At 37.0% G+C, this 13,887-nt stretch overlaps 1 protein-coding gene across 5 annotated transcripts in view; it reads right to left on the bottom strand.

Moving 5' to 3' along the window:
* The window catches only part of LOC127517499 (cAMP-specific 3',5'-cyclic phosphodiesterase 4D-like), a 136,472-nt gene that overhangs the window by 83,619 nt on the left and 38,966 nt on the right, over positions 1-13,887 (bottom strand). For 2 of the 5 annotated variants that reach the window (XM_051903255.1, XM_051903249.1), the window contains exon 1: positions 5,108-5,602. The exons of the other annotated variants lie outside the window; for them this stretch is intronic. In XM_051903255.1, the coding sequence (XP_051759215.1) occupies positions 5,108-5,364 (257 nt within the window). In that variant the 5' untranslated portion in view covers positions 5,365-5,602. Of the gene's footprint in view, positions 1-5,107; positions 5,603-13,887 lie in introns of those variants that run through there. 5 annotated transcript variants of the gene reach the window in all.

The raw sequence follows: 13,887 nt of genomic DNA on the forward strand, positions 1-13,887 counted from the left end.
GCTGCTGTGAAACAGTGATTTCAGCAAAGCATCTTCCGCTGAAATGAGATACGGGATGAGAAAAGGAACATAGGGCAGGAATGAAAAAATCTGCGTGTGAGGCAATGCAGTGGTCGGTATGGGAGCTTCAGCTGTGTGGGGGGGGGTATTATGGGTGAGCTTCTAGGCTGATTGTGGATCTGTTCTGGGAAAAGTAGGAGTTATAGGACTGGGAGAAGGTCACCTCCCTCTCAACCATGAGTGGAGGAAACATGGCACAGAGCCTGATTTGGGTTTTTTCAAAGTACATTAAAAGCAAGACAGTTCATGCAGTGGCCATCTTGAAAATGCTCTGGGGCAGCTGTTTCTATGTAGGCATGCAAGTATAGTTTCTATCTACTCTCTAAAAATGTTAGTCTATATTGCATGTTAATAAATCAGCAATAAAATTTAACCAATGGTATTGGACATTTAAAATTATCATGCAAAAAAAAAAAAACTAAAAAACTACATGCACATTCACCTCATAAAGGTGACTGGCTTTCTTAACTAAAATGCTTATAATGATCCATATTGAGCGGTCGCCGTGATTTTGCCAAGTAAGGCATGTTCCTGGATGAACATATTTTGTTGATACTGGAAAAACATTCCTGTCCACAAACATCCTATCCCTACCCCTAAACCTAACCCTTCCCCATAAGTTATTCCTAAAATCAGAGTAAAATGATAGGTGAATAACACTGACGTAGAAGCACCTAACACTGGTTGTAAGCCTAAACTTGACATAAACTGTAAACTTGTCCCTCAAATCTGATTGGTTGATTGGAATGTTGTTCCAGGATCAACAAAGATGTTGATCCAGGAACATGTTGTACTTGGTGAAATCCATATTGAGCATACAGATAGACTAGATAACTAGTTCAACTAATATTTTTACTAGAATCCACACTTTCCTACTAGACTGTACAGCCATTTTACACTTAACAGACATGTTAGCAAATCAAGGTGAAGGAAAAAAATATATAAGATGGAGGAAAAATTTTGCTTTTGCGTTCTCTCGCAATTGTTTTGCGTACCCCAGAGAAACTTTGTGTTCCCTCGCAAAAACTTTTGCGTTACACCAAGAAACTCACTGGCAAAGAGCTCAAAATGTTTTGTGAGGAAACGAAAAGTTTCCTGGGGAAACGCAAAGTTTTTTGCGAGAGAACGCAAAAGCATTTACTTATTATTTTTCCTCCTATCTCATTTTTTTCCCCACCACCATATCCCTTTAGGGGCTCCATAGTTATCAGCCACTTAAACAACAACAATCTGCATCTGTCATGAAAAAGCTATAATGAGCATTATAGTTTCTCACGTTAATTCCTCTATAGTGGTCCTTTATGTTTCTGGCTCTCTGTTCTGCATGCGCTCTTTTCCATCTCTTCCACCCAACTTGCAGTGCCTTTTACATCACTCCTTGCATTCTTTAGTTCAAGGCCACTGGAATTCTCTAAAACCTTTTTTCTAACTTATTACTAAGGTAACTCACGGCGCTGGCAAGCAGGAAAGAAAGGGAGGTGATGGAATCGTGACTGTGTGTACTTCTGTGTGTTTGTTTTTTGTGCGTTCCTGTGTGAGCGAGAGTATGACTATGCCGTGCGAGGGGGAGAGGGAGCGAGCGAGAAAACGAGTGCACAGCATGCATGCAGTGGTGCTGATGATCTGTATCGTACATTTGTAAAAAATATCTCTAGTTTGTTTCAGTGTTAGTGAGAGGAAATATAACAAGGGAACTTGATTTGAGGACTGTTGTAAACATTGCATCCTCTTATCTTTTTCAAACACGTACCATGACTGTGTGAAGTGATTCTTTTTATCACAGTGGGCATCCAGGCTTATACAATGTAAAACATCTCCAGTCCAAATTACTTTGAATGAAAGATTCAAAAGCCCACTGCGAGCTACATTACTCTGACCATATCTGACAAACAAAATATAGAAAAAGTCCAACATTCGAGGCACACTACCTTCTCAGTCATGATTCATTAGAAACATAAATTGCCACCTAAGACTATTAGTATTACCAGCATTTCCTAATAAGCGGTAAATTATTATTTCCTTCTATCACCTGACCATCTGCTGTTGCAAACAAGATGCATGTGGGTATACCAGACTTAACACGTTTACAAAATAGCAAAAACAGAATGGAAATAAAAAGATTAAGTTTGCTCATTGAAGGATTGAGAGTTAGCTTACATGAGGGTGCCAACATTTTGCTGGAAACCAAAGTTGTGTGCCAAATAAGGTAGCAAACAGGGAACAGAATTGCAATTGAAATTTGAATGTACAGAATTAAATGATTTGAAATTCAATGAAATTCATTTGGCTATAATTTCTACAGAAGCAAAGTTGATCAAGACAAACTTTAAATGTTGGTTGGCTGGATGGATGTACATTTTCCCCAACCCTATATTAAAAACATTTTGATTGGAGAAAGGGGGGGGGAGAAGAAACACCCGGAACATTTCACACCCAACAACATGGAAAAATAGTAAAATATATAAGTAAAATTATTAAGAAACTCACCCTATGACCACTTAATATTGTGATAAAAGAAACTAACTTATGTTTTTTTCAATCACTAAAATTTTAGTTTAATATTTTATCCAATATATTAAGACATAATGTGGATGTGAAAATACTTAAAAATAGAAATGACCCAAGTCAGAGAGAGTTCTATCTGAGGCCATCCTAGAGATCACATCCCAAGCGGTGAAACCTCGGGCTCCATTTCACTTGATTGATTGAACCATTTTCCTGTGCAGGGGTGAAATAACGGTGTTAAAAAAGGCATCTGAATCCAACAGCTGTTGAGCAAAGTGATCTCGTATTCTACCATATACACAAAACGGCTCCCACACCTCTCAAATGTGGGCCAATTAATCGCATCTAAAACACAGCAGGGGATTTTTCCTCTTTTAGGTAACATTTACAAAGAGATCTCTTGAGGGCAAAAATACAGATACATCAATAATGTCTAGCTGTCTTAGTCAATTGACAAACGAGAAGCACTTTCTGCACAACAGCAATACCTAATTGCACATGACAAAGGCATATTTCTCATTATCGATAACACCATGTACCTTTGACTTGGGATTCTGAGTATGCATGATATCACTACAAATTACGTCTGCAGAAAAATGACATATGCTTGAATTATGAGGGCAAATGCACAGGGCCGTCTACATTTAAACCAGCTTTAATGAGCATAGACTCTGACACCTTGATTACACCCCTGTGGTTTTGAATAATGATATTCTCTGGAAAGCCATCTCTAACCAAACAAGCTGACAGACCTTGGATGAGCGCATCAATTCAGAGGCTTTCTAGAGCAGCCAGAGCGTTTCTCTGAAAAGAAATTCTCTTGAGGCTAGGGATCAATACAAATGATTGTGAAATCAGTGAAAATGTACAAATGTGTGATTTAATTTGCATTAAAGTCACCTTGAATTCAAAATGGACAAATCTTTTTTGAATATTGTAATGCTTATTATAAATGATTTATCCATGCACAGTTTTTTTTTAAATTCATGTACCCTCGTAATCTTTAATCAAAATAACTTTGTCTACCTCTTGCAACAACATCTATTCTCTGATGATGTGTTTACTGGCTCAAGGGTGTCACTCACATGACATCACAGCAATAGCAAACCACAAGCATCCAGTCAATTCCCGATGGACAAATCAAGTCCCGGCCTATATTTTTTTCTCATTTGTAAAGTCGTTCCCTCGGATATATGTCACAATAAGGTAAGTAAAGTTATTACACATAAGGGCTTTTCACACTGCGCTTAACCCCTGGTTATTGACGTTCTAAACACCGCTTTTAACCACGGGTAAAGGAACGTTTCACACTTGTAATTTAGATGTGGGATTAGCACCGCTTTTTACCTGGGGTTATGAAACCCTGCTCCTGAGCAGGGTTAGCACCGTTTTTGTGCCTTATATTCACACGCTTTGGGCAGTCATGGAAACACTGTGCAATGTCAACAGTCGTTTCTGCGTATGATAGGAAAAATGTCAAACGGCGATGGAAGACGTGACAATTGGAGTGAAGAAGAGACAGTCATTCTTACCTTTATAGTTCGGAAAACTCATTTAGGAAAAAAAAAAAAATGATATTACAGTCAGCAATGAGGATGTGCAATGCTAGAGCATTTATGTAAACAGGTCACGTGCTGCGTTTGTCCAGTCAGTAACACTGACACTGACAGTAACACTGAAAAAACAACACAACTGATTCCTTTTTCGATAATCCATAATATGGAAGAAAATATCTCTTACTACTTCAGTTTCATCGCAACTTGTATCAAGGACATACTTTACATATGAGAATGGCCCTGATAAGTGTTTCCGCTTGGCACATCTCTCTGGTGTTGGATCGGAAATGGGAAAAAGGGTAAAGAACGCTACTGAAATTCTGTTAAATCTATTTCAAAAGTGGCTTGTGACAGTTATCCGGATAGCGAGGGGGCAGCAGGAAAGGAAGTGTGAAATTAAGATTATAGAAAGCAATGCAAAAATCCTTCCTGAGCCCAGTAATCTGACACATTCAACAACAATAACAAAAGAACAATTAGTTCCATCATTTCTGTTGGCAAGAAATTGGAAGATTAGGATATTGGAGGATGAAGTGCAATATATAATTCTTCTTCCCTCAGTGTTTGCCTTTAGGGGGGAATGCTTGAAAGTGCGTTTATGCAGGTATGATTTATTCAATAGTGGCCGAGAGCATCTGCCAGGTGTTATGGAAAGACCAGTAATATCAAAGGAGAAACATGCACATTAATATTTGTTTGTTCACACACCAAAAAGCGTGCTGGCGGGCTGAAAACGGCAGTCAGCACTCAAAGTGACGCAGAAACCAGCAGGTGACAGGTATGAAGCATATGGAAATCACAACAAACAGAACAAAACTTCTCACACATTTCAAATGTTGACAAGAGAATACAACATACGTATTAAAGCACCTTTTGCAACTCTAACATCTGCCATCATCCTATAATGAAGCCAAGCCACAAATAAAAATACGAGGACACCCAAAAAAAAAAAAAAAATCCCACTTTGATGGCAGGCAGAGTCCTACCATGTGTGTGCCACGGTAAACCGCCTCTGTTTGTGGATGTTGTTGTTCAGAAGCATCCGTCTGAGGAGGCGCGGGGAGTTCCGTGGCGACAGCCGGGGCGAAATGGAGGAGGGTGAGCGGCGGTGCCCCCGGGGTCGCTCCTGCTGCAGGAGGTTCTCCCGCAGGATCTTTACCAGGTCCTCGTTCAGCCCGACATGCTTGGGCATGGGCGGCACGGCCAGCGTGTCCTGGTGGCCCACGGCCGCTTGCTGGGCCATCCTCACGCTTTGCCCTTCCTTCTCCCGCTGCTGGGGGCAAAAACAAAAAAATGTCCACTAATCCAGCGGTAAACTCCCCAGGGCAGGGGAGAGCAAGGGTAAGCGAACGAACTCTGGGCGTCTCTGCGGACTCCACACGGGCAGCTCGCCGTACAAACGAGTGACTGGAATTAATCTGCGAAAAGCAGGAGAGCGCAAGATTGCGTGCTCCTGTCAGGACAACTGCCGAGCTGTGATGGTGTGCTTGTGAGAGAGAAGAGGAGCGAGAGAGAGAGAGAGAGAGAGAGAGAGAGAGAGAGAGAGAGAGAGAGAGAGAGGATGGGAGGGAGGGAGGAGAGACAGAGCGAGCTGTCGATCTGCAGCGCTTCACTAACTGCTGACTGCAAGCCACCACTTCGCTAAAGAGCCATTCAAATTGTGTGTGTGTGTGTGTGCACGCGTGTGTGTGTGTAGGGTATGGAGTAAGCGGCCACTGCTGCCAAGAAGCAACTTTTCTCTTTTTTTCCCCTCTCCCTATGTTCTTCATCTGTGTAAATCCCACTCATTTATGACAAGGATATGTGCGTTAATGTGTGTGCGTTTCCAAAGAAAATAGCCTGTGTATTTGCTCATCCTTTGATCACCGAGCAGCTGTTCTAAATATCATTTTATTATGTAGACTTTGTGCTGCCAAACATTTCACAAGAAGAAAAGCCTCACGAGGTAAGGGTACACAAGGATTAATGAATCCTGACAGAAGCCGGCTAAAAATATTGCTTATGATCATCACAACATGATTATTTTAATAACACCTAGCTGTAGGAAAGAAAAAAGTCTCTATAATATCTCAGTCATTTCTCCTAGAAAACAATGAAATAGAGAGCAAACTGAGACTTTCACTGAAAGTTAATTAAAATTCTGCCTTCATTTTGATCCAAACCTGTATGACTTTCTTCTGTGGAACATAAAAGAAGATATTTTAGGCAATGTCTCAGCAGTTCTTTTATCCATAGAAATGGAAGTCAGAGGGCTCCAATGTTTTTTGGTTCCCAAAGTTCTTTAAAATATCATTTTGTTTTCTGCAGAAGTCACACCGATTTGGAATGACATGAGGGTGAGGAAATAACGACAGAATTTTCATTTTTGGGTGAACTATCCCTTTAAGTTCCTTAGCATGCATGTCTTCCCTGAAAGATTTAATTTAGGCTTTTATTTACATATAAACATTCATCTACATACACATCAGTTGTGGTAAACAGAAGCTCAAGCATGTTTTCTTGATGTGCAAGAACCAATGAGGTTCATTCTTGTGTGTTACGCAGCACGTTTGAGCTTCCGCAAGAACCAATGAGGTTTATTCTCACGCGTCAAGCAGGTTCGGTTGAGCTTCTGTTTATGTTCACTGATCAAAGTTTATATGTGTTAATAAAAGCCTAAAATCTGTTCATCTTACAAAGCGACCGAGTTGGACTAAAACTGCTCAATTCATATGGATTTCTTTTATGGTCTCTTTTATGATCTGTTTATAACTTTTTGAAGCGTCAAAGTGGTAGTTGCATAGCTGTCAACTGACGGACAGGAAGCTCTCAGATTTCATCAAAAATATCTTTTGTGTTCCGAAGATGCATGAAAGTCTTACAGGTTTGGAACAACATTAGGGTGAGTAATTAAAGACAGAATTTTCATTTTTGGGTGAACTAACCCTTTAAGTCTCCTGAGCTAGAAAAGAGCAAGTATTAGCATCTCTTTATGATCTTGTTACCATCGTATGCTATGATTTAGTGTGAAAATACTAGTAATATCCAAAAACAACAATTATTCATTTACCAATCTCCTATATCTATGCATACTTGCATTTTTTTCCCAAACACAGAAACTCATTCTCAATTATACCAAACATAATCATCATCATAATAAAGACATCAAATACAACATTGCTTGTGACAATGGAGTCAACAGCACTTCTCTGCCTGTACATTTTACCTTCATTCACCTGAACTAGTGATACTATCATTAACCCCTATTGAGTTCTAGTCATTTAACAGATGCTGTTACCCAAAGCAATTTAAAGTGCACTTCTAACAGGGAGAATCCTCACTGTAGAAACATGAGGTTACTGTAAGTGTTTTGCTTAAGGGCACAATGGTAATTCAATGGGTGATTCAAACCCTTTCAGTTTGCAGTCTATAGATCTTTAATCACTACAGCACACCACCCCCTGCTGACTGCAACAGACTGTCATTGGTTTAAAAAAAACAAGCACTGCATCACTAATAACTGATAACAAGCCTGTGCGGGACATTAAGATAACCCTTTGGGCTTTTTGAGAAGAGAGGCATTTAGCATTGTAATGTTTCATTAGTTCACATCTGTCTGTCTGTGCACACTGTCAGCTTGCCAGCTGTTATCAGAGAAGGACGTATTCACCTTCACTTTACTCAGTTTAAAGAACATTGTTTAAAAGCAAGAGACCATTTAATAACAAAAAAAAATACATATATATATTTAGACCTATAATATATTAAATAAGCAACTAGGCAGATTGTCCAAGCTATTCTTTTCCATACAATAAAAATGCTCCAAAAAAGAACAAAAATCACTCTTATACATTGATAATAGTAAGGAATGTTTCTTGAGCAACAAATCAGCATATTACACTATAAAAAATGCTGGGTTAAAAACAACCCAAGTTGGGCTGAAAATCGACAAAGCCAGCAGCTAGGTTAAATGTTTGTCCCACATGCTGGGCAGTTTTATATAACCCAACTATTGTTTAAAAATGACTATATGGTTGGCTTAAAATGAAACCAAAATAGATTGGAAATAAAAAAAGACACATAATTACTAAAGGCAACAATAATAATCACAAGGTGAACATTTATTAATAAGTGTTTATTGTTTAATTATTATTCATTAAACTTATTAACTGTTTTTATTAATATTAAACATTTATTAAAAATATCAATTAATGTTAATTTCCAACATACTTTGGGTTCATTTTATGCAAGTAATACAGTAATTTTTAAACAATAGTTGAGTTAAATAAAAGCAAGTTGGGCAAACATTTAACCCAACTGATGGGTTAAAACAAACCAATTGCTGGCTTTGTCCATTTTCAACCCAACTTGGGTTGTTTTTAAAGGGTTAGTTCACCCAAAAATGAAAATTATGTAATTTATTACTCATGTCATTTCACAAGACCTTCGTTCATCTTCGGAACACAAATAAAGATATTTTTGATAAAATCCGATGGCTCAGTAAGGCCTGCATCGCCCTTTTTCAATGCCCAGAAAGCTACTAAAAACATTTAAAACAGTTCATGTGACTACAGTGGTTCAACCTTAATATTATAAAGCAACGAGAATACTTTTTGTGCACCAAAAATAACAAAATACTGACTTTATTCAACAATATCTAGTGATGGGCGACTTCAAAACACTGCTTTATGAAGCTTTGAAGCTTTACGAATCATTTGTTTCGAATCAGTGGTTCGGAGCGCGTATCAAACTGCCAAAGTCACGTGAACTATTGAAGTGAACTATTGAACACGTGAAGTTTTAAAACACTTATGACATAACGAAGCCTCGTTTACTGAAATCATGTGATTCTGCCGCTCTGAACCACTGATTCGAAACAAATGATTCGTAAAGCTTCGAAGCTTCATGAAGCAGTGTTTTGAAATCGCCCATCACTAGATATTGTGGAATAAAGTCGCTATTTCGTAATTTTTGGTACACAAAACGTATTCTCGTCACTTTATAATATTAAGCTTGAACCACTGTAGTCACATGAACTGTTTTAAATATGTTTTTAGTAGCTTTCTGGGCATCTGAAAGTGTTAATTATCTTGCTGTCAATGGAGGCCTCACTGAGCCATCGATTTTATCAAAAATATCTTAATTTGTGTTCTGAAGATGAACGACGGTCTTACAGGTTTGGAACGACATGAGGGTGAGTAATAAATGACATAATTTTCATTTTTGGGTGAACTAACCCTTTAACCCAGCATTTGTAGAATGATTTCTGAAGCATCATGTGACACTGAAGACTGGAGTAATGGTGCTGAAAATTTAACTTTGCCATCAAAGGAATAAATTGCTTTTTAAAACATTAAAATAGACAACCATTATAATCTGGAATAATATTTCATAATATTACTGTATTACCGTATTAACTGTAGCCCAAACTTTTGAATGGCAGGAGGTGAGTAAAATATCACAAAAATCAGTCTCACAATAAACACACATTCTCTACACTGCATACTGTATATTTCACATCATAATCAATGTGTTCAGTTAACCCAATGCCAAAAAGATGTTCATAGATCTTACTTATTGTGCAGTATTGTGCAGTACAGAAAAAAAACGTGAGTAAACATGCACTTAAGAACAGTCTTCATAAAATCATCTCCATGTTATGTGGGCACTTCAAATGGCCCCTGAGCTGAAAACTGCACTTCACTTCCCTAAGAGTGACTAACCATGTCTGCACCGCAGGAGGAACACCTTACCAGGAAGATCTTAGAGAATTAATACCCAAGAAGACAGACAAAAATAGCTAAATGGACAGGAAGATTGGTGACTGCACAGAACCTGCAATTTGGTAAATGTGCATAGTTCATTGTGAACAGAACCAAAGAAATCTGATGTCAAATCAGATGTGCTCACCCTTCTGCATAGGACAGACCACCTAAAACTATGTATAATCATACAGAATTTGTACTGCAAAATTCTCCAAGAAACATATTAACATAGTGTGAAGGCAATTCATTCGTTTAGTCTTACCAGATATATCAACATCTTCAGTGCCTTAAGTGGTGGTCTGTGGAAATACCGCATTGGAAGTAGTGTTAATATTTAATCAATTCTTTATCTTGTTAAGAATTATTAATGTGACTTCAGATCAGTAATATTAGTTGTGCTCCAATTAAATCTCTTGATATCGTGAAATCGCTATCATGAAGTTATTAAAGTGTGTGCTCGTCTATCGATGCGTTTGTGAGGTGTTGGTCCCTGGCCTCACTGTGCCCCATCTGGAAACTGCCTCTGGATTTCAGCTCATTACTTCAAGGACACATGACACAGACTCTCACCAGCTCTGGTTCTGGGCTGTCAATCTCTCATACATTCCACAGAAAAGGAATATAAAACATCTGGCAAGATATTTGATCTCTGCTTGCTTTTACTGGGTTCAAAAATGTCACTATACACTCATAACTTGATATTTATCAAGGGATAGAGATTTTATGATTTTAACAACTGATTTGATACCCTTAACTTTTTTTTTTTTTTCAGACCGTCAGTATGCACATTCAGCATCATGCCACCTCAATGTGTGCATGTTCTTTGGTTTGTGTCAGTGACTGGTAGAACACTGCATTGTGTGTTCACTTCCCCCTCCCCACTTCTCCCTGCATGACGTCTGTGTGTGTTTCTCCACTGTTACCCTTGGCAACATGGATGGAGAGAGACAAGTGTGTGTGTGTGTGTGTGTGTGTGTGTGTGTGTGTGTGTGTGTGTGTGTGTGTGTGTGTGTGTGGTAAGAATTGACTCAGAGCTAGAGATTTAACGGAGGAATGAAAGACTAATCCGCAGAATGCAGCTCCAAACCCAGTGCTGATGATATGCATACATGAACGCCTCATACAAACACTCTCTAGATGAACCTCACATAACCAGTCGAGAAATATGAAATATTTCCAATATTTCCATATTTTACCTAAAATCAAAAGAAGAAAGAAAAAAATGATTTCGCGCTTGAAGAAAATGAAGCCTCATTTTAGGATTATTAATGGGGTTTTTTTCTCCATAGTGACACAAATTTAATTGAGCATAATTTCCCATCAAACTCTCATTACTTCTTTTTCTTTTTCTTCTCATTACTGTGATGCAAAGCAAATAAATAATAATACTGATAATATGATAATAACAATAATAATTTTATACTACTACTAATAATAATTTTATTAGTATTACTAAATAAAAGTACTATGTTATTTCATTGTTATTTATTATTGTTTTTAATATATTGATTTTAATTTAATATTTTACTAATAATTTATACAAAATATTACTAATTTTATAAAGTATTATTCATACCTATATATAATCAAACCAATATAATAATAATAATAATAATAATTATTATTATTATTATTATTAATTTTTAATAGTATTCATATTTTTTTCAGAATACTTTATATATAATTAGAATTATTTTTTAAAGTTTTAACCTATCATGATAGTAATTTTTTACACTGCCTATTGTGTGATAAAAATTATGATGATAAAAATATATTTTTTTAAATATTTTATTTCATCAATAATTATTAAATTGAGAATCAAAAGCGAACTGAAAATCTTCAAACCAAACTTGCTCCTAATCTATTTTATTGCCGTTTCGAGCACCTGTTCTTTCTCAGAAATGAAATCACTATTGGGAATAATTTCAAAAATTACATAATCATAAGTAATACTTCCGGAAGCATTATGTTATAAGAATTTGTGAGGAAAAGGTGCTTAAGTAGCAAAAACACACTTAATTTCTTATTTTATGGGTGAAATTTAACCTAAAAATGTGGGTGAACATGATTTCACCAAGTACAAAATGTTCCTGGATCAATATCTTTGTTGATCCTAGAACAACTTTCCAATCAACCAATCAGATTTGAGGGACAAGTTTACAGTTTATATAAAGTTCAGGTTTACAACCAGGGTTAGGTGCTTCTATATTATTGTTATTCACCTATCATTTTACTCTGATTTTAGGGATAACTTATGGGAAAGGAAAATGTCTTACACAGTGACCAAAAATGTGATTGTGATATTTATTCCTCTAGCCCCAACCATACCAAGTAGAATATATTCCTGGCTCACAATGCATAGACAGTCATGAATATATTGGACATCCATAAATGCAAAGTGTCTGTCTCTTTGTGTGAAAAGTTGATGAGGCTGCATGACCTCTATGGCCATTTAGCAGTTCATTCGTACTGACTAACTAACTGCCTTCCAGCTGATAAGGGAGAACTCTGTTCCAGAGCACTTTGTGTGAATCATAGCTGCGGCACCCTTCAAACACAACAGTATAAAAAGACCCTTTTTAAAGTCTGACATGCTGAGAGAACGGTGGTATAAAGGATGTCCTCAAACACTTCCAATCAAAAGTGAAGAAGTGACATATCTTTTCACACACATTGTGATTTTATCATTGCAGCGAGGCTGTCATTCCCTTGAGTTGTCAGCACTTTGAAAATCAAGGTATAAAAATCATTAGCTAAAATTAGATTGCACTGTTGTGCATTGTCAAGTGTTTCACTTGATAAATGGAGCAACTTTAGATCCTAAAATAAACTAGCTTGTCCACTTATTTTAGAAACAGTGAGAACAAAGTAACTGCACATCTGTATATGGACCAAAATAAAATGACAGGAACTGTCTACTTACAGGAACAGTTCCTCCAAAAATTTGAATTCTGTACATCATTAGGAGCTTAACAGAAGTGGTCTGTTTCATATTAATGACGTTTCATTTTTAGGTGAACAATTCCTTTAAGCCTGCATGAAACTCTGAACTGCACATTTCAGTGGTTTACACAACACGCACTTAATAAACAGCATTAGAAACCTTGAGTTACATGGACAGAACATCTACAGTAAAACATCTCCCTCTACTGGATAACTGGATTCAAAACATGATATCTCATCTTAAGGTTTTCTGTTCTTTATTTTCCCTTTAGGGTAGCAACCCTAACATATGTACAAATAACCATAAATACAAGCATTGCAGCAAAAACATTAAAATACAAATCTGTTAAAACATCAAGCTACGCTCTTTTTTGAAGAGAAGGTATATGGAACCTTAAAGGGTTAGTTCACCCAAAAATTAAAATTCTGTCATTAATTACTCACCCTCATGTCGTTCCAAACCCGCAAGTCATTCATTCATTCATCTTCAGAACACAAATTAAGATCTTTTTAATGAAATGTGAGAGCTTTCTGACCCTCCATTGACAGCCTTCGCAAATTCCACTTTCAAGCCCCAGAAAGGTAGTAATCTGTGTTACTCCAGTGGTTTAACCTCCATTTTATCAAGCAACGCAAGTGCTTTGTTTGCGCAAAAAACTATTTACCACTTTATTTACAAAATAATAATCTCTGACGCAACGTCTGCTGCTCTCATGTCAGCACAACGCATGCGTCTTGGTGCTCTTGTGAATGTGTGTTGGAGATTAATATTTTGGAAATAAAGTGGTAAATTATGTTGTTTTTTCACAAACAAACTACTTGTGACGCTTCATAAAATTAAGGTTAAACCACTGGAGTCACATGGATTACTTTTATGATGTCTTAATCATTTTTGAGTGAACTAACCCTTAAAAGGGTTCTGTCAGGCACTTCATATACCTTTTAGTGGTTCCCATCATGGGATCATTTTATGGATTTAGTTTTAACTAATTAATTTTGTTTTTATTCATTTTTAATTGTAATTAAACGTTATGAATTAAGCAGCTTGTAAACATTTTATCACTAGAAAACAATTGAAA

The sequence above is a fragment of the Ctenopharyngodon idella genome, chromosome 8 (assembly GCF_019924925.1).
Source record: "Ctenopharyngodon idella isolate HZGC_01 chromosome 8, HZGC01, whole genome shotgun sequence".
Taxonomy (NCBI): domain Eukaryota; kingdom Metazoa; phylum Chordata; class Actinopteri; order Cypriniformes; family Xenocyprididae; genus Ctenopharyngodon; species Ctenopharyngodon idella.